At 30.9% G+C, this 27,901-nt stretch overlaps 4 protein-coding genes across 5 annotated transcripts; 1 reads left to right on the top strand and 3 right to left on the bottom strand.

Moving 5' to 3' along the window:
- The first annotated feature begins 986 nt into the window (after positions 1 to 986).
- On the top strand, positions 987 to 17,015 carry LOC123259623 (brefeldin A-inhibited guanine nucleotide-exchange protein 1-like). The gene is made up of 12 exons (XM_044720226.1): positions 987 to 1,121; positions 1,250 to 1,761; positions 1,844 to 2,262; positions 2,332 to 2,736; positions 2,808 to 3,479; positions 3,555 to 3,796; positions 3,881 to 4,161; positions 4,227 to 5,378; positions 5,459 to 5,662; positions 6,651 to 7,051; positions 15,897 to 16,580; positions 16,824 to 17,015. Exons 1-12 carry the CDS (start codon positions 992 to 994, stop codon positions 16,951 to 16,953), a joined length of 5,232 nt encoding a protein of 1,743 aa, XP_044576161.1. The 5' UTR covers positions 987 to 991; the 3' UTR covers positions 16,954 to 17,015.
- LOC123259624 (intraflagellar transport protein 172 homolog) lies at positions 8,300 to 14,755 on the bottom strand. The gene is made up of 5 exons (XM_044720227.1): positions 14,461 to 14,755; positions 14,270 to 14,382; positions 14,008 to 14,193; positions 10,689 to 13,923; positions 8,300 to 9,849 (listed from the first exon to the last, which is right to left on the bottom strand). Exons 1-5 carry the CDS (start codon positions 14,641 to 14,643, stop codon positions 8,347 to 8,349), a joined length of 5,220 nt encoding a protein of 1,739 aa, XP_044576162.1. The 5' UTR covers positions 14,644 to 14,755; the 3' UTR covers positions 8,300 to 8,346.
- A 580-nt stretch (positions 17,016 to 17,595) lies between the features above and the next one.
- LOC123259625 (zinc finger MYM-type protein 4) lies at positions 17,596 to 23,381 on the bottom strand. Of its 2 annotated transcripts, XM_044720229.1 has the most exons (6): positions 23,209 to 23,381; positions 22,462 to 22,773; positions 18,538 to 22,425; positions 18,314 to 18,435; positions 18,087 to 18,234; positions 17,596 to 18,015 (listed from the first exon to the last, which is right to left on the bottom strand). In XM_044720229.1, the coding sequence occupies exons 2-6, from the start codon at positions 22,751 to 22,753 to the stop codon at positions 17,741 to 17,743; spliced, it is 4,725 nt and encodes a 1,574-aa protein (XP_044576164.1). In that variant the 5' UTR covers positions 22,754 to 22,773; positions 23,209 to 23,381; the 3' UTR covers positions 17,596 to 17,740. The 2 variants fall into 2 exon arrangements, with proteins under 2 accessions (XP_044576164.1, XP_044576163.1); XM_044720228.1 differs by having other exon boundaries at positions 18,538 to 22,773.
- A 785-nt stretch (positions 23,382 to 24,166) lies between these two features.
- On the bottom strand, positions 24,167 to 25,457 carry LOC123259660. Its single transcript, XM_044720295.1, has 3 exons — positions 25,126 to 25,457; positions 24,759 to 24,947; positions 24,167 to 24,670 (listed from the first exon to the last, which is right to left on the bottom strand). The coding sequence occupies exons 1-3, from the start codon at positions 25,340 to 25,342 to the stop codon at positions 24,423 to 24,425; spliced, it is 654 nt and encodes a 217-aa protein (XP_044576230.1). The 5' UTR covers positions 25,343 to 25,457; the 3' UTR covers positions 24,167 to 24,422.
- Between the last annotated feature and the right edge of the window lie 2,444 nt (positions 25,458 to 27,901).

Here is a 27,901-nt window from a genome sequence, read left to right as displayed (position 1 = left end):
AAATTGCACTTATAGTTTCCCAAGTTTTTTACAAATGAAATTTTTTTTTAATTTTTTTATAATAATTTTTTCAATAAGAAAAAATTCTAAAAATTATTAAATGTCGACTAACTTAATTTTCATAAAATAGTAAATTATAATTGAAAAAAAAAAAAATGATTAATATTTTAATTTTTTTATCTATTTACAAAATATAAATGCTGTAAGTAAAAATAGTTTAAATTTTTTCCGGGAATTGAAATAATTTTATCTAGGGTTTTAATTTTTATAAATTTAGTGATGTTGACAGGATTAGGTTATGTATTCTTTTATTCATCAATATACACGTACGTATTTTTTATCCGTGTGTATGTTACGTATACCTACATGTTTATTGGTGTTTCTCTATTCAATACAGGTCCTACACACGGTAACGTCCATGTATTTTCGAGCTACGTCAAAATTATAATGTGGCTGTGGCTATCTTTTAACTCACTGACAATTCACGACATCACAACTGAAATGTGTCAGTAAAAAAAAACATAAATTAACAATAAACCACATTCATATTCATATTACCCAGGTACCGCTTGTCTCTAAAGATTTATCTCAATATAAAATATAATTAATAGACTAAAAAAAAATTAATAATGAAATTTTAAACACAAAATTCAACAGCTTTACAATATCTAGGTGGTAGTAAAAATTAAAACATTAACGCCCTTTGAGTAAAACAATGTGATTTGATTGTACTTGTTTGAATTTTATAAAATAGTGACAGTGATTATCAATAATAAAAAAAATGATAAAATAGAAAAATCATAACAAGTATATAAAATGATAATTGTATCAATGTATAGTGTCAGAAGCATTAGTAACCTCATCTCAAAGTTATCACCTTCAATATCATCAGTATCAGCAATAAATCACCAGTTAAAAATAAAAAATAGTCTGTAATTTTGAATGCCTTAATTAAAAGGCTAAATGATATTAAAGTCTATTGGGCTTTCTAATGACAATGCGAAATAATTCTAAAACGAGAGAAATGTTTATAGTAAGAGCATTGGAAAAGATTCTCGCTGATAAAGATGTCAAACGATCACATTTATCACAATTACGAAAATCATGCGAATCCGCATTGGGTAAGTTTAATAAAAATTAATATGATTATAAGTACACATAGCTATAAATCAATTATCTAATTGTATGCAACAGCTGTTTATTTAAAATTAATATTAATTATTAAATGGAATTAATTTTTTTTCAATAGATGATTTACGGAATGAAATTAAAGAGGTACCAAATGTTCAAGGAGAAGAAGCCATTTCCAATGCATTGCCTCAACCGCGAAATGATTCGAATGTTATATCAGCTGAAAAATATTTTCTTCCATTTGAGTTGGCATGTCAAAGTAAATCGCCACGGATTGTCGTCACTGCATTAGATTGTCTACAAAAGCTTATAGCATATGGACATTTGACTGGTAATGTACCAGATTCAACGGATCTAAATAAACTATTAATTGTGAGAATTGTCGAGACAATATGCAGCTGTTTTATGGGTCCACAAACTGATGAAGGAGTACAGTTGCAAATAATAAAAGCATTATTAACTGTAATGACTAGTCAACATGTTGAAGTCCATGAAGGAACTGTTTTGCTTACTATTCGTACTGTTTATAATGTTTATTTAGCTTCAAGAAATTTAGTTAATCAAACTACTGCACGAGCCACACTTACTCAAATGATTAATGTCATCTTTGCGCGTATGGAAACACAAGCAGTAAGTTTTATCAATTAATTATTATTATTATTTCAATTTTCATTATTGCGATTATTGTTATTTTTATCATCATTATCAATAGGAAGAAGAAGCTATTAGAACAAGTGAAACACCTCAACAACCAGAGACACCGGTCACACCCAGAGTTGAAATTGAATGTGAAACTTCATCAATTGTTGATACAAGCAGTGTGATAACGCCAACAATATCTAATGATACAACTCCATCATTTGAAGCGCACCAAGTTGTTAGTGAAATTTTGGATGATATTGTTAATACTGTAGTACCAGAAGACAACAGTCTTAAGGCTTCAATAAATGAGGAACACCCAAGTATTGATCATGTCCACACTGATGACAATACCGATGAAACAACTGCTGAAAATGATAATATGGTTACTGCTAAATTTACCCATGTGCTTCAAAAAGACGCTTTCTTAGTTTTTCGGGCTCTTTGTAAATTATCTATGAAACCATTACCGGAAGGTACACCTGATCCCAAGTAAGTTTTAATAGTATAATAAATTACAAAAAAAAAGTTATTGAATATTAATTAATATTCTTTTTTTAGATCACACGAATTGAGGTCTAAAATATTATCATTGCAATTACTTTTGGGTATTTTACAAAACGCTGGGCCAGTTTTGCGATCAAATGAAATGTTTGTTATTGCAATAAAACAATATTTGTGTGTAGCACTATCAAAAAACGGCGTTTCGTCAGTACCTGAAGTATTTGAATTATCATTGGCATTATTTCTTGCTTTGTTATCGCGATTCAAAGTCCATCTGAAGATGCAAATAGAAGTTTTCTTTAAGGAAATTTTTATGAATATACTTGAGACTTCGAGTAGTTCGTTTGAACACAAGTGGATGGTAATTCACGCGCTGACAAGAATTTGTGGAGACGCTCAAAGTGTTGTTGATATATACGTAAATTATGATTGCGATCTTTCGGCTGCTAATTTATTTGAAAGGTAATATAGTTAATAAATAGTCCTTTATATAATTTTTATGATTGTTTACATATATACTTACATGTTTTCAGACTCGTAAATGATTTATCAAAAATAGCACAAGGCCGTCAAGCCTTAGAGCTTGGAGCTTCTCCTAATCAAGAAAAATCAATGCGTATACGCGGTCTAGAATGTCTAGTGTCTATATTAAAATGTATGGTAGAATGGAGTAGAGATCTTTATGTAAATCCTGGGGTGCCTGTTGATCAACAATTGCCGACAGAACCACCTGATCCACCATTAGGACAACCATCCCTACCACGTTATGGCAGTGCTGGAAGTTTATCATCAGCAAATTCTAGTCTCATTGGTATCAAAGAGATACCTGATTCACCCGAACAATTTGAAGTTCAAAAGCAACAAAAAGAAGTGTGGGAAGCCGGAATTGAAATATTTAATAGAAAACCTGGTAAAGGTATCCAGTATCTTCAGGAACAACATTTATTGGGTACTGCACCTGATGATGTCGCAAGATTCCTTCATAATGATGAAAGATTAGATAAAACAGCTATTGGTGATTTTCTGGGTGATCATAACCATAATCAAACTATGTATAACTATATTGATCAAATGGACTTTGCTAATAGAGATTTAGTCACTGCACTGAGATATTTTTTGGAGGGTTTCCGATTGCCTGGTGAAGCTCAAAAAATTGATCGGCTAATGGAAAAATTTGCTAGTCGATACTGCGAGTGTAATCCCAAGTAATTTCAAATTTTTATTTTTATTATTTTATTTTTAATCAGAGTTATTTAATATATTTTATTTTTCTCTACTAGTAACGGTCTGTTTACAAGTGCTGATACAGCTTACGTCTTAGGTTTTTCAATAATTATGCTGACAACAGATTTACATTCACCACAGGTGAAAAATAAAATGACTAAAGAGCAATATATCAAATTAAATCGACGGATAAGTGATAATGAAGATTTACCTGAAGAATATTTGTCAAAAATTTATGACGAAATTGCTGGTAATGAAATAAAAATGAAGTCACATCCTAACAGGCCAGGAAAACAAGGTAAAAAAAATAATATTTACCTCCATTATAATTATCGTAATGTGATTGAATTAAGCATTTATTTAAAATCATAAAAATTTATAGTGATATCAAGTGAAAAGAAACGTCGGTTGCTGTGGAACATGGAGATGGAATTGATATCAACGGCGGCTAAAAATTTAATGGACTCTGTGAGTCATGTCCAGGCTCCATTTACAACAGCAAAACACTTAGAGCATGTTCGTCCAATGTTTAAAATGGCTTGGACTCCTTTCCTCGCTGCTTTTTCTGTTGGTCTTCAGGATTGCGATGATCCCGAAATAGCATCGTTGTGTTTAGATGGTATACGGTGTGCTATTCGTATAGCTTGCATTTTTCATATGACGGTAAATAATATATTTAGTTTATTGAATGCAAGTAAATAAATTATTAATGTTATTTTTATTAACAGTTGGAACGTGATGCTTATGTTCAAGCACTGGCAAGGTTTACTCTTCTAACAGCAAACTCTCCGATAACTGAAATGAAAGCCAAGAATATTGATACGATAAAAACGTTAATAACAATTGCTCATACAGACGGCAATTATTTAGGCAGCTCGTGGCTTGATGTTGTAAAGTGTATTTCACAGTTGGAACTTGCTCAATTAATAGGCACAGGAATACGACCGCAGCTGTTGGGTCCACCATCAAAACCATATTTTCCATTGCCGCTTAATAATTTTACAAATTTAACTCATAACAATTCACATCAATCAAATAGCCTTAATTTAAGCTCACTAGATCCTAGTGTAAAAGAATCAATTGGTGAAACAAGTTCACAGAGTGTCGTTGTTGCTGTTGATAGAATTTTCACTGGCTCAATACGATTGGATGGTGATGCTATTGTAGAATTTGTTAAAGCTCTGTGTCAAGTATCACTTGAAGAATTATCTCATCCATCACAGCCACGCATGTTTTCACTTACTAAAATTGTTGAAATTTCTTATTACAATATGGGTCGTATCAGACTACAGTGGTCAAGAATATGGCAAGTTGTTGGTGATCATTTTGATCGGGTTGGATGTAGCCCAAGACAAAATATTGCCTTTTTTGCGGTTGATTCATTACGACAATTAGCAACAAAATTTATTGAGAAAGGGGAATTTGCGAATTTTCGATTTCAAAAAGAATTTCTGCGCCCGTTTGAACACATAATGAAAAAAAATCGATCACCAGTTATTCGTGACATGGTTGTGAGATGTGTCGCTCAAATAGTTAACTCACAAGCACCAAATATACGCTCGGGTTGGAAAAATATATTTAGTGTATTTCATCATGCAGCGAGTGATCGTGATGAATCAGTTGTTGACCTGGCATTCACAATGACGGGAAAAATAATAAATGATTTATATGCAAAGGATTTTAGTATTATGGTAGATTCATTTCAAGATGCCGTAAAGTGCCTAAGTGAATTTGCTTGCAATGCATCTTTTCCAGACACAAGCATGGAAGCAATAAGACTGATACGCACGAGTGCCTCCTATATCGATGCTAATCCTCAAATGTTTGCTGAGGGAATGATGGATGATAATGGGATGGTGTCGGAGGAAGATCGATCATGGGTACGTTTTTTTTTTTTAATTATTATTTTACTTAATTATAATAATCCAAACATCACTTAAAAGAGTATTATTTTCAACAGGTGAGAGGCTGGTTTCCATTATTATTTGAACTGTCTTGTGTTGTAAGTAGGTGTAAACTTGATGTACGAACACGTGCATTAACTGTACTATTTGACGTTGTTAAAACACATGGTGCTTCATTTAAACCTCACTGGTGGAAAGATTTATTTCAAGTACTATTTCGTATTTTTGATAATATGAAACTTCCAGAACAACATACAGAGGTAACTATTAAAATTATCATTAGTACACTGAAAAAAAAAATACTGAAAATAAGAGCATCAATATTTATCTTTGAATAATAGATAAACAAGGGAATAGCTTCATTTAAATTGAGTAAAAATTATTTCAATTAATTTAACAAGTTCTTGAGCTAAGAATAAGATAAAATACCTAGTTATTGACATTTGCAATTTTATTTTAATTAATTAAAACAGACCGACTTTAATAAATTAATAAATATAATTTTTGAATTATAAATTTTAAGATAATTGGTTTTTTGAGAACATTTTATTTTTTTAATTAGAATAAAATTGCAAGTGTCAATCAACTAGGCCAAGGTCAATAACTGGGTCTTTTAACTTATATATTCTTGAAAATTTTCAAGAACATGAATTCTTGTATTAAGAAAATTTTCTTAATAAAAATATTTTTTTTTCTCAGTGTTTAATAATATTTCTTTTTAGTAGATCTCATAAAAATCTAACTATTGTATTGGTCCGCACGTCAGAATTTTCAAAAAATTTTTGTGCATCCTTACTCAGCTCGTCGATCTGAGTCTAAAAATTCAACTTTTTTTGGTTCTCCCTGTAATAATTATTGAATGCGATAACTCTTCATATTTCTGTAAATTACATCTTAAAGCTTATTTAATAGCCTTCAATTTTCATGCTTATTTGTTGCCCTAAATCAATTAGATCAGGAATAAGAGCAGATTAAAAATTTCAAAAATTGCGAAAAAATTCAACTACTTTTGATTCTCTGTGCATCAACTTTTGAATGCGATAACTTTTCGTATTTTTGTAAATTGCATCTGAAATCTTATCAAATAAGTTTTAATTCACATGCTTTATCATTTTTCTAAATTAATTGTATCAAAAATGATAGCAAATTGAAAGTTAATTCTAAAAGTTAAATGAAATTTTATTTTTTTTGTCTTCTTAATTTTACTCAAATTAAATTAATTTTCCTCAATATTTAATAATTTTTCAGAAGGCCGAATGGATGACCACAACATGCAATCATGCTCTTTACGCAATCGTCGATGTATTTTCTCAATTTTACGATATTTTGGGTCCTCTTCTTCTTGGTCAACTGTACTCTCAATTACTTTGGTGTGTACAACAAGATAACGAACAATTGGCTCGATCTGGTACAAATTGCCTTGAAAATCTTGTGATAAGCAATGGTATAAAATTCGATGAAGACACCTGGACTAAAACAACTCGTTGTATTCTCGATACTTTTGAAAGTACTTTACCGTCTGTACTACTCACTTGGAAACCGCCATCAACAAATAAAGAATCCGATATGGATGTTATTACTGGAGATAATGATAATCACGTGGGAATACTCAAACGTAGTCAAAGTACTCAAACTCTCTGCAACAATAATGATGATTTACCCCGGTCACGATTATTTTCATCTTTGCTGATAAAATGTGTCGTACAATTGGAATTAATTCAAACTATTGATAATATTATATTTTATCCAGCGACGTCACGTAAAGAGGATCAAGAAAATTTAGCTCTAGCACAAGCAGATATGTTGAATGGTCGTTCAAGTGATTCGGGTCTCGATGGATCAGGCAGTGAACAAAAAGAAGAACAAGGAATGTACTGTTCATTGAATACAATTCATCTTTTACAATTAGTTGATTGTCTTTTGAGATCGCACAGATTTGCCAAGAGCTTTAATGTTAACAATGAACAACGTAATATTCTTTGGAAAGCTGGTTTTCGTGGCACAGTTAAACCTAATCTACTAAAACAAGAAACACAGTCGCTCGCATGTGCTCTACGAATCTTATTTAAAATGTATAATGACGAGACACATCGTACTAATTGGTCAACAGTTGAGTCTCATTTAGTTGAAATATCACGAGAAGCGTTGGAGTATTTTCTAGTTTTATCTAATGAAGCTCATCGTGACGCTTGGACACCTATTTTATTACTGCTACTTAATAGAATTCTTAAAATGTGCGATAATCGTTTTGCCGTACACGCGGCTAATTGTTATCCTCTTTTGTGTGAAGTAATGTGTTTTGATCTTAAACCGGAACCGCGGTCTGTTTTAAGGAGATTTTTCTTACGAATTGGACCGGTATTCAGAATTACAAAATTGTAACGATAATTTTAATACTTTTATTTTGTATAATTAAATTAAATAATCGATGATTGTTTGAAACAAAAAGACAACCGATAAATTATTATCATAATTATAATAATAATAATAATGAAACTGTGTAACATTATGTTATTATTACAATAACTTATTTTTTTTTTCTAATTTATAGTATGCGAAGATATTTTCACATATGTATATTTAATGTTATATACGTCTTATAAATATATTATATTATATATAATTAAATCTAAATATATTAAGTAGTTAAATATTAACAATGATGACAAAAAAAGTATGAAATCATTGAATTCACGATTGAAATAAGGGGCGTGCATGATATAATCTTTTCTGTGTTTTCAGTATCACTGGAAGTACATTTTTTTTTGTTATACGTAGAATATAATAATAATTATTATTATGATTTTAAATAATATTATTTTATGCAGCAAGTGTACATTGAAATATGAATATTGAATATTTGACGACAGAGTCGGTCATTTTAATAAAAAAGACAGTTAAAAAATTTTGTAATTTTTTTTATTGCATTAAATACAGAATTTAATCAAAACGTAAAACTAGGTAACGAACCACACCATTCTTGTATAAAGGCAATAACATCATTAAGTGGTGATTCAGAAGGAGCTTGTCGAGAAGCATTTATAAGTTTATTCCAATCGTCTCGATCAACAACACGATTGCTTCCTTCAAATCTAACAACCGATGAACGTATTGGATAACCAGTTAAAGCACAAGGTTGTAAAGCAGCTGAACCATTTGCTGGACAGGTGAGAGATCCAATGTAGACGCCTCGCTGATCAACAGGTAAACCTTGTTCGACCTTTTGATCCATTGACACAGCCAGTACCCATTCGCGTACATCTTCTCGCTCTTCTTGAGTTAAACTGAGTGTTCCAGGAAGTGGAACTTCTAGTGGAAAGTCAGTGATTCGTAGATCATCGACGTCTAGAATACTGCCATCGCCCTCTTCGATGCATTCTTCAAGATCCAAAAAATGATTGAGAAAGACAAAAGCCTCGCTGTGTGATCCAGATTTACGCAGTTCAATTCCTGCTTCATAGTAACAGCGGTCAGCTAATAACACTTCGGTGTATCTCAGAAGAGAAACTGATGTCTTAGTAACAAGATTAGCAAGATTAGGAAATAATTGACAGGCGCATTTCACAGCTGAATAATGAGTGGCTTGTAGCAGTCTTCCAAATTTATCTTCACTAGCTGAAGATCCTTCAATTTGTTTTGTAAGACCTAAAAGAAAAGTTCGTAACTGTGATAATCGTGTGTATCGTGATTCAGGTGATCCTTGATACGAATTTAAAATCATTTCAGCCAGACGATAGTAAAGATTGTGATACTGAGCAATAGGAGGTGCTCCATACTGTGAATATAATTGTAAAGCTGGTTCTGGTGTTCCAGACTTTAGTAATTGGGCAGCACGTTGTGCCAGATATTTATGCAAAACTTCAGAATTTAGTGAGCTAGCTATTTCGAAGACTTGAATCCACTGTCCTTTACGAGCTAAATTTTCTAAAGACTTATCACCATCACGTTCGCTTCGTCCTTGGTCGTTGTCAGAAAGAACACTATCTCGAGCACTTTCACGATATTTATCGTCCAAGTAAGACTCTAGATCAGGTGCAAGCTCATGAACAATTCGTCGAGCTCTCATCCAATCTCCAACTGATATTAGTGCATTGATAGCCTCCTTCATTTTATCTGCTTGAAGGTAAACCTGAGCTGCGAGAGCATGTTCTCCTGTCACAACTAACTTAGAGCCTAATTCACCGCCAACTTGAAGAACCATTTCGGGATCTGCTTGATTCAATAAAATATCCGCTGCCTGAATCAGTGCTGGTCGTGATGAATCGAGAATTAAAATATCTAATGCAGTACGAACTTCTCCCGTTTCTAACCAACGTCTTGCTTCATCTAGACTATTTGTTCCATCGATTCCGGAACTTCTGTGCGTTAATTCTCGGCGTAGAGCTGCCTCGTGGCTTGGAAGATACTCTCGGCAAACTCGCATCGCTTCAGACCACATTCCTGCTAACTGTAAGTAAAAATAAAAAATTTAATTTGATGTTGAAAAAATAATTCTATATTATAGAATTCTGTATCAAATTACATGATTTTTAAATTGGATCATTTTTTAATACATTTTCGCGTGTACTTAAAATTTAAAAATCAGGTGGGCTTGTATTTGCCATTAATCAAGCATAAAATATATAAATACATCGCGTTACTAATGCCAAAAAAAATTTTTTTTTTTTCAATTAACTTGGAATTATAAAAAAGTAAAAATCTAGTTAAAAAACACAAACAAAAAATTTTTCGACCTACGCCTTTTTGGCTTAAAAAAATTTTTTTCATGAAAAAATAGCCAAAATAGCTTCTAAGGAGTTAAAAACATCAAAATTTCATGAAAAATTGATTTTTAGAAGTTAGACTGAAAACACTAACACATCCCACTTTTTTGAGGTTTTCAATTTTTCGTATTTTGAAGAAATTCATTTTAAAATATTAAAATAGAATTTTTAACTTTTGATTAAAAAAATCGAAAACTTGAAAAAATTGGGCTTTGATAGTGCTTTCAGTTTAAATTAAAAAAATGAATTTTTCATTAGATCTCGATGTTTTGAGGTACTTAGAAACTATTTTGACCATTTGCTCATATACGATCTTTTGGCCTTAAATTTTTTTTTCTTAAAGCCAAAAAGGCGTACGTCGAAAAAAATTTTTTTTTTGTGTTTTTTACTTATTTACATTAACAAAGTTGATTAAAAAAATTTTTTTTGATTAAAAAAGAATTTTTTTTTTTATGCTTATATAATTTAATGCTTGTTTTAGTACTTAATTATTTACTACAATGTATCATGAATAATTACTTACTTTGTAATGATCAATAATGATCTCTGGCTTATGAGCTCGAAGCAAAAGTGACTCAGCAAATGCATAATCTTTATTATCAACAGCCTCAGCAGCTCTGGCAACAAGTACCTGTGCCATGGCTTCTTGGCTGACTGACTGCGCGACTTCTTCAGCAGCGTCCCAGTCTCTTGTATGAATATACATTTGTACAGCTTCAGTAGCTTTACCGGCTCGAATGAATTCTTTTTCTGCTTCAGCAAATTTACCTTCATCCTCCAACGCCATTGCATATTTATAGTGGACCTCTTGTTGCTGTTCTGGGGTTCCATATCTTACAGCATCGAGTGCCCAATCGAATAAATTAGCTTCACAAGCCATCAGGAGACAAGGATCAAAATAATTAAGCCGTATTAATAATCGAGCGCCCAATTCTGGTGCAAGAGTGCGTGCCCACATTAATGCAACTTGTTGAGCAGCCGTATCACCAGATTCCTGTTTAGCAACTCTCAAGGCATCTTCCCATAAATTATTGGCCTTGTAAGCAGCCACAGCACCTCTCCAATCTTCAGCCCCAATGAAATGCTCTTCAGCTTCACGTGCTTTACCAGCTGCCGCCAGTTCTCGTGCCAAGTACGCATGAGTAGTTTTTAATAAATCTGGACGATACTCAGCGACCAACCTAATCATATCATGCCGATGACCAGCACGACGATACATTGCAATAGCTGCATCATACTCACCTATAGCAACAAATAAAGCTTCAGCATAACGGAAATTCCCAGCGTCTTGTAATTTTTCAGCGTGTTCTGTTAAAATTTTAACTGCTTCAGTGGACTCCATATGTTCCATTGCAACTTCGTAAGCTCGCGACCAGTTATTTGTTTTAATATGAATTTCAATTGCACGTTTCGGATCTTTGGCTCGTAAAAATAAATTTTCAGCTAAATTAATATCACCATTTGAGGCACAGTATTCTCCAAGTTTATAACATTTTTCTTGAATAGCTGGATCCTCGCTGTCAATCACCTGAACTATTTGAAGAGCTTTACGCCACTGACGAGCATTTATCGCAGAATTCAAAGCCAACGCTATTTCACCAGCTTCTATAAAATGATTTATAGCGGCATCGTGATGTCCAGCTGTTGCTAAATTATGACCCCAATCTTTTTCAATACTCACAACTGAATTTGGCTCAACAGATCTTGCTAAATCTAGAGCTCGTGCAAAAATTCCAGCGTCTTGATAACATTTTATCGCACCAGATGTATCATTGGTTTTTTCTAAAATTTCTCCAGCTAATTCTATAAGATCTGATGATTTAAGCGCTTTTACAACTTCACCGGTGATTTTAGAGTCTTCTAACAGAGATTCGTCTGACAAAAGAAGACGCCCAGCTCGACCAGCACGACCTGCATCTAAAAAAAGTTTAACAGCCCGACGAGGATCCTCTGACTCGATAATCGCCGCTGCTCGAGCTGCCTGTCCACTGTTCAGTAACCAAGCTAAATGTTTATCCTTTAGATTTTTTAATCCAATCCAGTCACGATTTTCCGCTAAATCCAAGGCTTCCTCCCAGTGCCAATATTTTTGATACATCTCCAATGCTTTGTCCAGTTCATTTTGTTCAAGATAAATAGCCTCTGCTGTTTTTAACTCACCATTTAAAATAGCCAATTTTGCCCAGCATTCAGGACTTGTCAAAGGATCATTACCTGTTTCTTGGGCATACTCTTCACCAATTCTGACAATATCTTTGAGAAAACTCGAGTAAGCAACGTCTCCAAGTGCCGAGTAGCATCTAGCGGCGATTAATAATTTTTTTTCAGTCATGGCATTGCGTGCTACATTTTCCCACATAGCTTCTGCTTCTGGACGATCACCCAAATCTTCAAGAAATAAAATAACTCTCCCAAAATCATTATCATGCAAAGCTGTACCAAATTCAATCAATCCCTCATCTAACGGATAATTTACACGAGAACCAGCCTCTTCAACAATAACTGATGTTTTACCGTCATCTCGTTCAATGTCAATAGCATCACCACGTATAGAAATAAGCGTTGAAGCTTCAGGTGCATCGACATTGTACCAAACTGCAAGTTTATCTCCGGTCTGAGCAACAGCCACATCACTCCCGGGCACCCATGAAGCAAAACCTGTACCAGTTAGCAGCAATATTCTGCTGGCTTTGTCATCGCATAACCACAGTCGAGCTTTTTTATCACGCGATAATAATCTGTGACCAGTTTCGCTTAATTCCAACCAATCTACCCGTGCATCATGCCCAATAATACTTATCGTTGATCCGCTTATCAAATCAACAATTCTTACCGTCCTTGAGTCTAGTAAATAAGCTAGACGTTTATTGTCTGGCATACCTGGAACCTGACGTTCATTTATGCGCACACTTACAACATGTGGATTAACAGCTTCTGTTCTCACTGAGCCAAGTATTTCATTCTTTCCATATTCAACGATGGTCAATTCTCCGGATGAAAATATCAAACAAACTCCAGGATACTCAAAGAAAAATTTTTCACTGTTTGATTTATCTTCCCATTGTATTTCACTCAGTAAATTCAATTGGATATCACTTATAAGTAAAGTTGAACTTGTACGAGCTATAATATGATTGTCTTTGCGACCTAGTACTCTAACATCTTCAATCTCGCTCCCAGTGTAAGACTTTATGCTAACAGGACGATTTGAACCACTGAGAGACCTGACGACAACTTGACTAGGACCTACGTATGCAACTTCATGACTTCCTCGTACCATTGCTCGTTTCAGAACAGTCTCAAACTGTTCAACGGCACCACAAAGACCTCCAATAACCAGTCGTGAGCCATCTCTTCTCCATGCCAAAGCTGTAACTGTGTAAAAATTTGGCAGTACGCGACTGATTGTTTCTTCCCAAACAGCGCGACGTGGGCTCCAATCGATTATTCTAATTCTATTCCACGAACCAATGGCAACACTTTGTCCACTCGGACTGCAACATGCCACTGTGATCTCTTTATCCGTATTATCACGTGAATAATCGAGAGTTTTTATTACTTTGCCATGAGAATCGTAGAATGTCAATTTTTTGTCACTACCTCCAGCACAAATGTGATCATGAGGCCAAGCCAAAGCGTATGCAGGTACTCCATGAGTTAATATTCTACCTGAAGGTTCAGTGTGACCATCGTTCTTCAAATGGTATCTTATGATACTGCCATCAGCATGACTGGATATAAATGCAGTTTTTCTTTCACTGAAATAAATATTTTTTATTATTAATAGTATCCTTACAAGTAAATTAAAATATTTCAATTAAGTTTAAATTTATTGATTTTACTTGGCTGCTAATGCTATTGTCATAGCATCAGCTGTATAAAGTGTTTGTGCTTTGTGGGCTTTTAAAATTGCAACACGAACTTTTCCATCGCTTAAGCCAACAATTATTGGACCCTCTGATGGCCAAATCATACATGTTACTGATGAGCTTTGTCCAAATTTATTGCAAATAACTTTTTTTTCGCCCCTAAAAAATTTATCTTGATGAATGTTAATCTACTTAAATAATTAATGTGCTCTTCCATTCAAAATTGACAACTTACCAATCTTCACCGATTTTATAAACATAAACAATATTATCTGTTTGTCCAACAGCTATTTTTGTTGAATCCGGAGAAAATGAAATTGCTTTTATAACATAACTTTTCTTTCCATACTGCAATACAAAATTAAATCATTATTAATTAGTAATACTAATTATTATTATTATATTGATAATAAATATTTAACAAACCTTAGCATCAACTGGCTTCGTAGAAAAACGATCTTTCTTAACTCCTGTTTCATCAAAAAGATAAATTGATCTATCTGCTAAAGCAACTGCTAATTTTAAATTATTTGGTGACCAAGCGATACTGACAACACGATTTTCACCATCATTAGCAGCTAACACACAACCTATATACTTTAAAATCATAATTACAACAATTATTTTAATCAACAAATAACAAAATTCAATTATTTTGACAATTTATGTATTTTTTATTTCAGATATTTTGTTTACAAATGTGTTGTCATGGTAACAACACTAAATTCTTAATTCAAATTTTAATTACATCACGTGACAGTTATTAGACTTTTGATATGTGTTATAAAAGTAATTTTAATATATTATTTAAATATTTTTGTAATATTAAAAGCTATTTTTAAATTACAAGGGAATTATATATTACAATTAAAAAATGAAATTAATTTGTCAACACTCAAGTTGAATGACATTAGAAATTTATAATGAAAAAATATAATATGATATTGAAGTTAGCTGTCACTGGACCATTTTTAAATTTTATTTAACAAAAAAATTTGTTCCGAAAAATTTTTTTTTAAAAATTGCATTTTTAATTTATTAAATTTTCTAAATGTTAATTTTTTTTTCTAATTTTTTTATCCAGTAATTTATTTATTAGAAAAATACTTAATATTATTAAATATCTGCTAAATTAATTTTCTTAAATATAATACTTAAGTTAGCCGACGTTTTTAATTTTTTGATTTTTTTTTCATTAATTAAACTAGGAGAAAAAAAATTTTTTTTTTTAATTGTACTTACAGTTTTTCAAGTTTTTTACAAATGAAATTTTTTTTTTATTTTTTTGCAATAATTTTTTCAATAAAAAAAAAATTCTAAAAATTTTTAGATGTAGGCTAACTTAATTTTCATTGAAAAAATTCCATATGTGAAAATAAAAAAAAAAAAATATTAGTGAAAATTTTTTAAAACATTTTTTTGTAATTGATTTGTTATAAAAACTAAAAAATTGACAGTTATCAGCTAACTTCAGTATCGTAACATTGTGTATAGAGTAGTCTCTGCTTTTTACATATCGAAAATAAACTATCACGTGATTGTAGAGAGAGAGAGAGACAAAAATTAAAAATGTCAGCTGTAAGAAGAGTATTTACACAAAATCTCATAAAAAGTTTCAATTCTTTTAAAACACCAGGTAAAAATAAAAATAATAAGTAGATTCTTTACAATATTAACTAAGTGCTTCATATGATTAAAATTATTTCATTAAAAATTTCTGTAGTTGTAAGTTAATAGAATTATAACCTTCAATTTTTCATGCTGAATATTTATAATAATTATAATAATTTTACAGGAAAGTCTCTAAGATGCTTTGCTACAGAAGCAACAGGAAATAAAATTATTCAAGATAAACCAGAATCTAATAATAATAATGATAATAAATATGAACCTCACTCATCAACGCCTACTGGTCGTGGACCAGTTATACCGGAACAGTACCGATTTATTTATCCAGAATTTTTACCGGATCCAACACCGCAACATCGCAATAATATGAGAGAAAAATTAGAACGTATGGATATGTTGTCAAGAAGAAAAGTGATAGATATTCCAGAGTTTTATGTCGGTTCAATACTTGCTGTTACTTATTCAGAGCCACATGCTCCAGGAAAATCAAACAGATTTATTGGAATTTGTATTAAACGAACAGGTTGCGGTTTACGAGCTGATTTTTTACTGAGAAACGTAATCGACCATCAAGGAGTTGAAGTACGGTTTGACATGTATGACCCGGCTATTCAAAAAATTGAGTGCTTGAGACTTGAAAAAAGATTAGATGACGAATTGTTGTATCTGAGAGATGCACCTAATGAGTTTAGTACATTTCCAGTTGACATGGAGCCAGAGTATCTACCAGAAGGAGCTTCAGTCCCTGTCAACAAAACTATAGTACCTTTAAAACCATTACCTTGGAGCACTAAGTGGGAACAAAGTAATATGAAAGGATTATCAGCTAACTTTGATTTATTGACTAAAAATCGTCTGAGAAAACGAGATGCCAGTGCTAAACCCTGGGAAAAATATGATCTTATGAAAATATACAGGTAACATTTTACAATTATTAGATTATATGTTTGTACAAAAATGTCGATAAATAATTTTTTTTTTTAAATCAGTTAAATATTTCTAATTAAATTAATTATCAACACTTATTTTTACAGACTACCATTTTTGATGTATATCGGTCTTGAAAAATAATACTCTATTAAAATAAATTTATTTTAGAAAATCTTTCATTCTAACTGCCAAATGAAATTGTTTTTGACTGTTAATTTTTTTATTTTCAGAGAAACTATTCCGGAAGAAGAACAACAAGCTATTTATTCGGAAGTTTTTATGAAACTTCACAGTTTAGAGTTATCAAGAAAGAAGCTCAAACGTAAGCGTGGTTTTGTTCGTCCAACTAAAAAAGCTTAATTTTGTTTTTCTGTAATTTTTTTTAATGTTACCAATAAAAAGTGAACAATTGATAGAAAAAATGTTTTTTTTTTTAACTTACATGCAATGTCATACGTTTATTATTTACTTTTTTTTTTATTTTTATTTTTTTTTAGAACCATTCTCTTAAATAATAGTTATTACAATACAAAAAATTTTTTTAGAATGCATATTTTGTTACCATATAAGAACTCTTAATTACGTCATCCTATATACAAAGGAGTATTTGAATTTCAATTAGTGTAAATATTGTTTCGTGTTATAAAAAAGAATTTGATTTTAAAAAAACTTGTAGCAATGTTTTCTTTTCAATATCGTTGTACTGATTATTTATACACTACAGGAAAAAAAAAATATAATACTTGACTTAAAAATTATTATTACAGAAGAGCTCGTAGAAAATCATACTATTTACTTGTAAAACCAATTTTGGAAGCTATAAATCATTATTTTTATTTAATAATGTAGTTGAAATTTACCTTATTCATTTTCATAATTATATACAGTTTTTTAACATATTTTAGTTTTGATCTAGGTCAGACAAAATAACTAATCATGAGAATTATACTAGAAAAAAGAATTGTCTTTTGTTATTGAACGAAAATTTTTCCTTTTTTTTTTTTTTTTTCAATCGACTCCTTAATTTACTTTCACTTAAAGTGAAAAATTTTTTATCTTTTGATATTGTAACAAAGAAATATTATTTATCATAAAATAATAGTAATAATAAAAATAATAGTTGGTAATGATAGTAAAATAAAAATTTTTATGTGGACAGTAGAGCGATGTTAATTTCTTTAACCATTTTAACACGATTCAACATTTTTTCAAGATATTCTTTTGCAAGTGGTGATGTTGAATACCAAACGGGACTGTCTGGAACACAACTTCGTTCTGGCAGGAGATAAAATACGTCATTCCGGGTTTTAACACTTTCAGGACACTTGGAAATATAAAACTCATAAAGTTTTACTGGACAGCGTAATGGATTTTCTTCGTTTTCTTGTTGTTCATACACTTTTTTCTTTTTCGAATTGGCTTCTGTAAGGTAATTTGTCATATTTATATTTTTTCTAGTTAATCATAAATGCAAAAATTATACAAATACAAACCTAAGGCTGACTGTGGTGGATAAAATCGTAAAAGTACATTCCGTGCGCCAGGAGTTTTATTAGCAGTTCCAGCATTTAGTGCAGCTGGATTTCGTTTCCAGTGTTTCATAATATGAGAAAATGATAGCTGCATATGCTCGTCTACCGACTGTAATTTAAAGGAAATTTTATTACTAAGTACAATGCATAGCAATTTGAATAGGTTTATTTAACAAAGTAATTCTTACCGTTAAATTGAAATGCTTCGTATTAAAAAACATTAAAGTACTTAATAGTACATGGGGAGAATGTGCTCCAAGTTGCTTGGATTCCCACAAATGCTCTTCTTCAACACGTGTCACGATATATTCTGTAATAAAATAATGACAAAAACAATTATTAGTAAAAAGTAAAAAGTAAATATATATATATAATTGAAATTAAATAAATGAATGAATGATATAATACTTACGGGCATCATTATATAAAACAGAAAATTTCTTAGCTACGTCATTTAAACAATCTGTAAATTGTTCATAAAATGTGTCAGTAAAAATATTATCTATCCTATTATTTTCAAAAAGATATTGCTGTATTCCTAAACATAGATAATAAATCGTGTCGGGTGCATATTCAGATCCATTAGGTTTTCTAACTTCTTTAACAAAATGACAAAGTGAATAATTAAGTTCATCAGCAGTTAATTGCAATAAATCTGTTTTAAATAATTTAAATTTTTTCATGGGTGTTACTTGTTTTTCTAATTCATTATTTTTAGCAACAACCCACTTTCTCCAAGCATTAACACCAAACGTATACTTGAGTGCCATATTAGCGTCTGGTTTTTTAACAGGTTCAGTAATAGTAGTTAGCGTTGTTTCCGTAGCGGTTGTTGTTATTGTTGTTCCTGTTTCTGTAGTTGTTGTTGCTGTTTCTGTTGTGGTGGTTGTTGTTGTACTTGTTGTAGTGGATTCTTCTGGTGAAGCAGCAGCAGTAGCAGCATCATTTGAATTATTACTAGCAGTGCTACTCGATCTACGTCCCTTTTTAATAGAACCAGCACGTGTTTTGTTATGAGAAATAACACGTTTTCGTCCCTTAGCAATGGCCGTTGATTCGGCATTATCTGTAGAATCACCACCAACATTACCTTCCGTTGATTTTGTAGAATTTTGCGACGCTGTAATGGTATTAGGTGTCAGAGCAGCTTCTAAATCCACAGCAGCATCTTCAAGTTCACCGGTAGTCATTTTTAATGCTTCTTGAAGCATTTCGTCACCCAAAGTATTACTTGATTCAGTATTTTCAAGAGTACTTTCATCTGCTGAATCTGATGAATCACTTTCTGTAGTTTTTTTATCAGTAGCAACCATTTCTGCCATCATCAGCAATTCTGCTTCAAATGGATCAGTTGGCGTTTTGTCTTGTATTCTCTTAAATTCTTTAATAATACCCTTAGTAGTATTACGAGTGGTAGGAATAAAAATAGGTACGGGTATTGGCAATGGAAACGGTACTGGTACTGGAAACGGAAAACTCCACATGTGTACGGGAAATGGAACATAAATAGGGACTGGAATAGGTACCATAATCTTGGGAATTTCATCAGTTTGAGTAGATTTATTACAAGGATGAGGTTTTACTGAGACACCTTTTGTATGCATCAATGGTTTACACTGAGTCATTTTGTTATGAACTTTAACTGGACTTGGCGGTCGTGTTATTACTTGTTGTTTATAAATAATTTGAGCTGCATTGGCATTCAAATTAGTAAGATTATTAGCCCCAACAGTTATTGTCGTAGCATTTTTTTGCGGTATCGTAACAGTTTGTCCATTAGACGCTAAACTCTTAACTGATGATATCACAGGCATTGATTTTTGACCAGCAATCGTTATGCTTGGTAGAGTTACCAATTCAGTTGGTTTTTTAGCAGCTGTTTGCATTTGCATTTGATACTTTGCTGGATATGTTCGTTTAGGTGTACCTGTTGGTACTGGTATTGTTGCTGTTGCTGGTGTTTTAGGATCATCACCACCTGGGATTGTTATTGGTGATTTAGTGTATTGTCCTTGAAATTTCATAACACAATCATAACAACAGAAGTTACGTATTGTCGCGTCAGACATCGTCAAATGATATTGAGCTTGAGAAAATTCTTTACAAAAATCACAATTAATACGTCGTGATGATACTGCATTCATAGATACTTGATAAAGTGTCAAACAATTTAAACTACACATTGTGATAACAGATCCATTCTTCAATTCTTTTTTTATCATATCAAAATTATATTTTTTAACTTTACACCAATTACATGGTACTATTTTACGGTGTGTTATAATAAAAATATTAAGACAAGTTTTACTACAAAATGTATGAGCTTCATTTTGATAAAACACAACGGTATTTTTCTTTTTACCTTGATCAAAATATTTTTTACATGTTGAACATTGATCTGGATCAACTTTATTGACAAACTTAAATGCCGCAAAACATGGCTCACTGCATATTGCTACCGGTGCCAGATGATTAACTTGTACTTCACAAAAAACTATTTTTTCTTCCTGACAAACACTGCATGATTTTTTTTCAGGTGCTGGTGGTTCTGTTGAATTCATTTTAGAATATTTTTCCATGCAAAATTGTGTACAAAAATCTTTAAATTGTCCTTTATCGCCAACTGGAGCTAAAAATCCATCAGAACCAGAGCTTATATCTTTTTGACAGTAACTGCATACCTTTAAACCTTTTTTAAATTCTTCCAAGCATGATGAGCAACAAAATTGACGTACATCATAACCAAAACGTACACAATATTTACCTAAGCTCATCGCTGCGACATTTCCATTACAATTTCGACAGTAACTACCGTATTTAGTTTGAAATTTACCCAAACATTCTTCATTACAAAACTCCATGGTTTCCCAAGATAAGTTTCGTTCGTCATTTGTTTCGACGATTAATAAACAATTGGCACAACGTTTTTCATATTTTGAATTAGCTCCATCACTTGGTATATCTGTAGCTACATTATTTTTAGTGGCATACGCCGATTGACACATATTTGAACAAAATTTATGTATTTCACTACCTATTTTCAATTCAATATTGCATATTTTTTCACTTTTACATTGTTTACAGAATTGAACTCTACTTACTTCTTGAACTTCGGAAATTTTAGATTCAGCTTCTACGTCAATTATGTTGTCTACCACTTTTAGACCTGTAGCTATTTTAGCTACCGTCACTTTTTTTAAGTCTTTATTCTTCTCTTTCTCACTATCTTTATCCTTATTTTTATCTTTGTTTTTATCGCTTTCTTTTGCATTAGAATCAATAGCCGACAGAGATGCTGCTGATGTTATAGTAATCGTTGGAGTAATTGCTGGACCGTCATTTACTTCTTGATTAACTTGTACTTCATCCGCAATATTGATTGGATCTGAAGATTTTGATTTAGATTTTTCATTTGATTCATTATTTTTTCCATCGTCTATTTTTTTATCCGTTGTTTTATTTTCTGACTGTGGTACAATTTTGGTATTATCCGGAACTATACATAACTCGTCATCTTGGCCAGGTAATACAGGTGATTGATTTTCTCCGGAAGTTTTATCGTTATTTTTATTTTTCTCCTGTTCACTAACATCATCAGGCTTATCACCCTTACTTACATGATCGTCGTCCTTGTCATCTGTCAATTCAATAGTAATTTCTTCAATTACTTTGTCTTCAGAGTCGCTACGCTCCTTAGGTGATGAAGGTTTATCGGATTCATTGCCAGGTAGTGGCGACGAATTGTCATCAACATGTTCAGCAGAGTCTTTAGCATTTAATACGTCCTGAAGATTGTGAGCTCGATCTCCAAGTTTTTTGAAATTAATATTCCGTTCTTCTAGATCAACAGTATCTAATCCTTCTTCTGGCTCAGAGGCTAAAGTATCACCGCCAAATGGATCTTCGGCATCCATAGAGTGACTCTCAATCTGAGCCTCATCTTGTTTATTATCTTGAACAACTTGTACGAATTCGGTATTTTCTGTTTGATCTGGCTTACTCGAAGAGTCATCTTTACTTCGTATTTCCATTTCAGTTTCCATTGATACTGATTTATTGTCTGAATTCGAATCTTTATCTTTTTCTTCAGTCGTAGTTACATCCGTAGAATCGGTCGTTTCTTTAGGGGAATCAACAGATATCTGTTCAATTTCTGATGGTCCCTTTTCATCAACAGATATTGATAGATTATCTTTAGCTTGATTTTCTTCCGGGATCACTTCTGCTTCACTAGTCGCTTTAGATTCAACCATTTTTACTACTTCACTAGAAATATTTATTGGTTCAGTTGCATCGTCAGCTGCTTCATCAACTGTTTTTCTGGATGTTTTTTCGCCCGATTCTGTTGCCGAAGAGTCAGTATCTTGAGACGGCTTTGATTTTTCACAGGCAATATGATCCGAAGCAGATGTTTCAGAAGTAGTTTCATTTACGCTAATTAATTCATTTTCATTGGTCCCTAATTTAACATTACTAATTGTATCACTGGAAGTCTCATTTGCATTTTTTACAGTTTCTTCATTGTTAACAACTAATTGAGTATCATCAACTGTTAAATTAGTTGACAATTCATTTATATTAGCAGAACTTGAAGCAACAGCTTCACTTGCTTCGTCTTGATTATCCATAATAACTATTCGTGATTAATCTAAAATAAAGAATAAATAATTAAATTAATGTATGCATAGGCATAAATATAAAATTAAAAGAATAAAAACAAATTTTTAAGCTTACGGATGCAATAATCATTCTTTAAAAAAAAAATTAAATAGTGTAAAAAAAAGTAAGGTTATAATTATTGCTTATATTTTTCGTAATGTTCAATCAAATATATAGGTATAATAAAATTATTTAACGGAACAATAATATAGAACAGAAGGTATTGTTATCAACATAACGTATATAAAAAAAGTGTCAATTAATAATAAAAAAATAATATAATTGTAATCATAAATCGGCATACAAGTGCGTTAGTAGCCGCTGAGTCGTTTATTAAGATATAAAATAAAAATTGTAAAGAAAACATGTTTTTTTTATACTTATAATTATTGATTTAAGATGAATAATATATAAATAATCATACTTGTTTATTTGTCAATGTTTGTAGATTTTTGAGTTATAATTTTGCATTTAGAACATTATTATCGTATCGTTAAGTTGCACACACTCTCGTTACACGAATTGAATTTATATACCTATGAGAAAGGATGGAGACAAAAGTTTAGCGCACCAACAGCTTATAAAGGTAAGTTTTTATTTAGCAATAATAGTTTATAGTCTACCCGCTTGAAAAAATAAAATTAGATTATTGGCTGTTTTGTAAAATACATGTAGTAAATACAAAACTGGCTTTATCATGGATACCGAAAGTAGCGCTTCTGTGGAATACATATGAATTACCATTCAAACTTTTTCAATTAATATTGCAAAACAAATTTAATTTATTTAAAAGTTAAATAGTTCATAATAATCAACATATAGTGCTAAATCCATTTTATTGAACTATTGATACATGCTTTTTGTTATAAATAATTAAATTAATCCTACCATAGATTTCAATGATTCAGGAATATAACATTTGTGATCAAAGTAAGCTCTCACTAGAGTTACATTGCTAAAACAATTTCGATGAAAGAAAATATTTTTGTTTTTAGAACAATTTTACAACTTTAATTTGGAAAAAAAATAAAAAAAAAAACTATTGAAAAGAAGGAAAGTTAATGGTTATTATTTATCCGTTTTGTTATTCAACGATCACGACTTACTCAATAATTTAAAAATAGTAGTTATCTCTGTTTCATTAATATTCCTCACAGATGTCCGCATCAGATTAATTTTGTGTACATTCAATTGCCTCGCTCACGTCACAGCGGCTGAACACGACACGAAACCAGCCTCGACGCCACCAACGACCAATCCGGGATTTAATTTTACAGTCAACGCTCTCTGTATTTGACTCGCCCGTACAGGACCATTCTCTGTACTTGACTCGTCCTTGTCCATAAGATCTGTGTAAAATCGTCAAATACAGAGGAAGAATGTGGTCAAATACAGAGAGGTCCAATACAGAGAGCGTCGACTGTATCATATATAAAATATATGTACTGACAAAGGGTGCGTTCCACTAAGCGTTCACAACGCTCACGCTCATGACCGCTGATTTCCCCATTCCACTTGATTGTGAATGTTACTGTCGTTAACTCAAGTGGAATGGATTATGGAGCGTTTCGGGCGTTCATGTAAATATTACAAATGGCAAGTTTGAAAATAGTAGAAGTTTAAGGAGGTTAGGTAATCCTAAACAATAAGTTTTAATATTTGTGACTTAAATTTATTTATGTTAAAAGTGAAGAAATAATTGAATATTTTAGAATGACATTGCGGTCCCGTCACATCGTATCCTTTTTTTTTCATATCTTGGGATATTTTATTCCATACTTGTTTTTGAGAAATTTTTCCACTGTTCAGAGTTTCTTCCATAGACCTATATAATTCCAATAATAATAATACGCAGAGTGAGTTCCACCTGTATACTGAAGTTTCTCCTGTGCAAAAAAAAAATAAATATAATTAAAATTCTCGCATAATATATATGAAATAAAATGATAATAGAATTTCAGATGTTCATTAAACCTTCAAATTCTGGAGTTTCAGAGTTGAGATCGGTTAGATTATCACTATCAAGTCGTTCTTCTCCAATAAAACTCTCTGAAGTCTCTTCATCGTATAATTCACTAGATTCTTGATCAACTTCAACAGATGCGGAAGCTTCAGAATTTTGATTAATAATTTTTCTTAACAGCTCAGTTGCAAAAAATACATCTACAAATAAAATAAATTTACCAAATATATATATATATGTATATTATTAATGATAATAAATATCGTTTACTTATTGAGTTAGGTTATGCTATCCATTATTCAGAAAAAATGTATAAATAACTGTTGAATATAAACTAAAATCAATTGTATTAAACTTATATTGCATAATTATATTTACCTCTTTCTGCACGAGCAGCTTCAGCTTCAGAAACGATAGCTTCTACTACAATTTCTCTTTCAGAATCATATAATGTTATTTTTCTTGTCGCCATCTTTAAGCTTTGAATATCATATTTCAAAAACAATTTCAAAAATTGCGCCGAATTATTCTCAACGTTCACTTTGACCCACCTCTTTAGATGGGTCGTTGTGAGCCTTGCGTGAGCATTAGTCATGACGTCATGAGTGACGTTTTCGCCGTGACCACAACGACCGCGGTCGGTATGTGGAATGGCTAAAGGAGAATTTTGATCGTCGTGAGCGCTTAGTGGAACGCACCCAAAGTACAGCGGAGTCTCTCAACTTCAATTCTCGACCATTTTCCACTAAAAAGAGTGGAGGGGCTCGTCTACTGCAGTTTATTCAACTTCAATTCTTCGAATTTGGACATTTGTCAGTTGAAGTTGGGGAGACTACTGTAATCGTTTAATCCTGGATAAAATTTTATCCTCGCTTGAAAAACTGGCTCTTAATGACAGTAATACATGTGCATGCTACATTTTATCGTACCCCATAAGATGCTGGAATAAAAAAATTAAGTTAGCCGACATTTCAAAATTTTTGCAAAAGAATAAAAAAATCGCAATTGTAATCGTTGTAAATTTCTAGATGTGAAATTAAGTTAGCCAACATCTAATAATTTTTATAATTTTTTTTATTGAAAAAATTATTCCATAAAAATAAAAAAAAATTTCATTTGTAAAAAATTTGAAAAACTTTAAGTGTAATTTTTAAAAAGTAATTTTTTGCTCCAATTTAATAAATGATAAAAAAAAAAAAAATTAGAAACGTCGGCTAATTTTAGTATTATTAATTTCAGTATTATGTACCCCACGTAGTCTCCTTTTTGTCTATTTTTTTTATTGAAAATAAAACAAAAGTCTTGAGCTGAGAGCTAACTCTACACTGATAACTTAACTTGATTCAAGAAAAAAAATTTTGAAGCAAGAATATCATTTTGAAGAAATTGATTTTCTTAAGAATTGAATTCAATCAAGAGAAAAATTTCTCAATTCAAAGTCTGTAGGTCTCATAGTTTCAGAAATGTCGTGATCAGTCAGTGGATCACTGGAAATCTCATATCTATATTTAGATTATTTAACTTTTTCACGTTCTAATCAATTTTCAGAATGCTTAAATTAATATCAATATTGTTAAAATGAACGAATTAGTTCAGAGTTTTTAGGAAAAAATCTAAATAATTAAATCTAAACAGAACTAATTTAGTTAATTCTATTTTGTAATTAAAAAACGATATTAAAATTGTTTAAAAAAATGAATTTTAATTTAACTGGAATTCAAATAAATACCTTTCAAGATATATAAAAAAAATCATAAGGAAAAAATAATCTTAAAAATTTGATATTTTATCACGCGATATTGTTTTTATTTTTTTCTTCACGAGGTACACGAGTTTTATTGTTACACATTATCGCAATAATATAATAATCAATAATTATTCAATCAATTAATTATTTTCATTTCTTTAATTTATTTTTTCATTTCGATAACTTTTATTTATCATTTAAATCTGCTGTATAATTGTATTTAATTAATATATATGTATATATTATCATACTTTCAATGGATTCAACAACATATATTTTTTATTTATATAGGTATGTGTACGCCGTATATACATACATAAGTACCATACGAAGTATATATTCTTACGGTTAAATGTTTTATATTCTTCTTCATTTATTTATTCATTAATTATTTTTTTAATGAAGAAATATCATAGATAATTCAAATAATATTCTATTAACATCAACTCACTGGACTGAGATATGACTAAAATATGTGTCATGTTTATTTTTTATTTTTTTTTATTTAATGATTATTCTTCTCACAAGTAAAAATATTGCTGCATCTGAATAAACACGATATCAAAAAACAACAAACAATAAATCATTAATAATCGTGTTACATCAGAAAGTAAAAAAAATACTATTTATTAACTATATAGTATTAATTAATAATAAATATGTCTTTGAAAATATTACTTTTAAACTGTAACAATAAAATGCAAATATCCAGTACTTTCAATAAATATACTAACTTAATATGCTTTTTTTAATGTTATTATAAATAATATCTTTTTTTATTTTAAGTTATTTTTCCTCAGTAATCATCTTTTATTCATTATCCTTGACGTTAGGCCCTTTAAAATGAACTTTTTTCTACTCAAAACTCACAAAAAATGCTGCATATAATTACAATTTATATAACAATATAAATAGTTAACTTAATAAATAATATTAAAGTCACGTATAACTCATTTAAAATATTTAATTAATTATAACCATAGCTCATATTTCATACGAGTTTTTTTTTTTTAATTATTGTTTTTTCTGTTTTTCATTAAAAAAGGGAAGCTTTTATTTATCATTTTTGCGCATTTAATTATCAATATTAGTATTGATTCTAATGCATAATTAATCAATTATTTTTGATAAACAAAAAAAAACAATATTCATTTATGTAAATAACATACACATATTTCTACATATTTAACTACGAATAAGCTAAAATCCGGTTGTTGATTTATTATTTATTAATTTATACTTCATTTTAATATTAATGTTAATATTAATATTATCATTATCATTATAATTATTTTTATTATTATTAATTTTATTATTATATTATTCAGTTATCTATAAGTGACTAACAACAGTTAATTTGTCTGTACAGAGGCTGGCGCAGCATTTATTTATTTATTACACATTTAT

The sequence above is a fragment of the Cotesia glomerata genome, linkage group LG2 (genome assembly GCF_020080835.1).
Source record: "Cotesia glomerata isolate CgM1 linkage group LG2, MPM_Cglom_v2.3, whole genome shotgun sequence".
NCBI classification, from domain to species: Eukaryota; Metazoa; Arthropoda; class Insecta; order Hymenoptera; family Braconidae; genus Cotesia; species Cotesia glomerata.
Note: the sequence above shows the minus strand (reverse complement) of the source record. Positions and strands in the feature narration are given on the sequence as shown.

Bases quoted from the DNA above. Each gene is read 5' to 3' on its own strand.
- LOC123259623 (XM_044720226.1), top strand. From the start codon at position 992: ATGACAATGCGAAATAATTCTAAAACGAGAGAAATGTTTATAGTAAGA. The intron at 1,762-1,843 runs GTAAGTTTTATC...CATTATCAATAG, and splicing joins CGCGTATGGAAACACAAGCA to GAAGAAGAAGCTATTAGAAC. The intron at 3,797-3,880 runs GTAAAAAAAATA...AAAAATTTATAG, and splicing joins TAACAGGCCAGGAAAACAAG to TGATATCAAGTGAAAAGAAA.
- LOC123259660 (XM_044720295.1), bottom strand. From the start codon at position 25,342: ATGACTAATGCTCACGCAAGGCTCACAACGACCCATCTAAAGAGGTGG. The intron at 24,948-25,125 runs GTAAATATAATT...TTTTATTTGTAG, and splicing joins AGCTGCTCGTGCAGAAAGAG to ATGTATTTTTTGCAACTGAG. The intron at 24,671-24,758 runs GTTTAATGAACA...TTTTTTGCACAG, and splicing joins TGAAACTCCAGAATTTGAAG to GAGAAACTTCAGTATACAGG.
- LOC123259625 (XM_044720228.1), bottom strand. From the start codon at position 22,753: ATGGATAATCAAGACGAAGCAAGTGAAGCTGTTGCTTCAAGTTCTGCT. The intron at 18,235-18,313 runs GTAAGAATTACT...TTTAAATTACAG, and splicing joins CGAAGCATTTCAATTTAACG to TCGGTAGACGAGCATATGCA. The intron at 18,016-18,086 runs GTTTGTATTTGT...ATTACCTTACAG, and splicing joins TCCACCACAGTCAGCCTTAG to AAGCCAATTCGAAAAAGAAA.
- LOC123259624 (XM_044720227.1), bottom strand. From the start codon at position 14,643: ATGATTTTAAAGTATATAGGTTGTGTGTTAGCTGCTAATGATGGTGAA. The intron at 14,194-14,269 runs GTAAGTTGTCAA...TAAATTTTTTAG, and splicing joins TATAAAATCGGTGAAGATTG to GGGCGAAAAAAAAGTTATTT. The intron at 9,850-10,688 runs GTAAGTAATTAT...TTTTACTTACAG, and splicing joins TCATTATTGATCATTACAAA to TTAGCAGGAATGTGGTCTGA.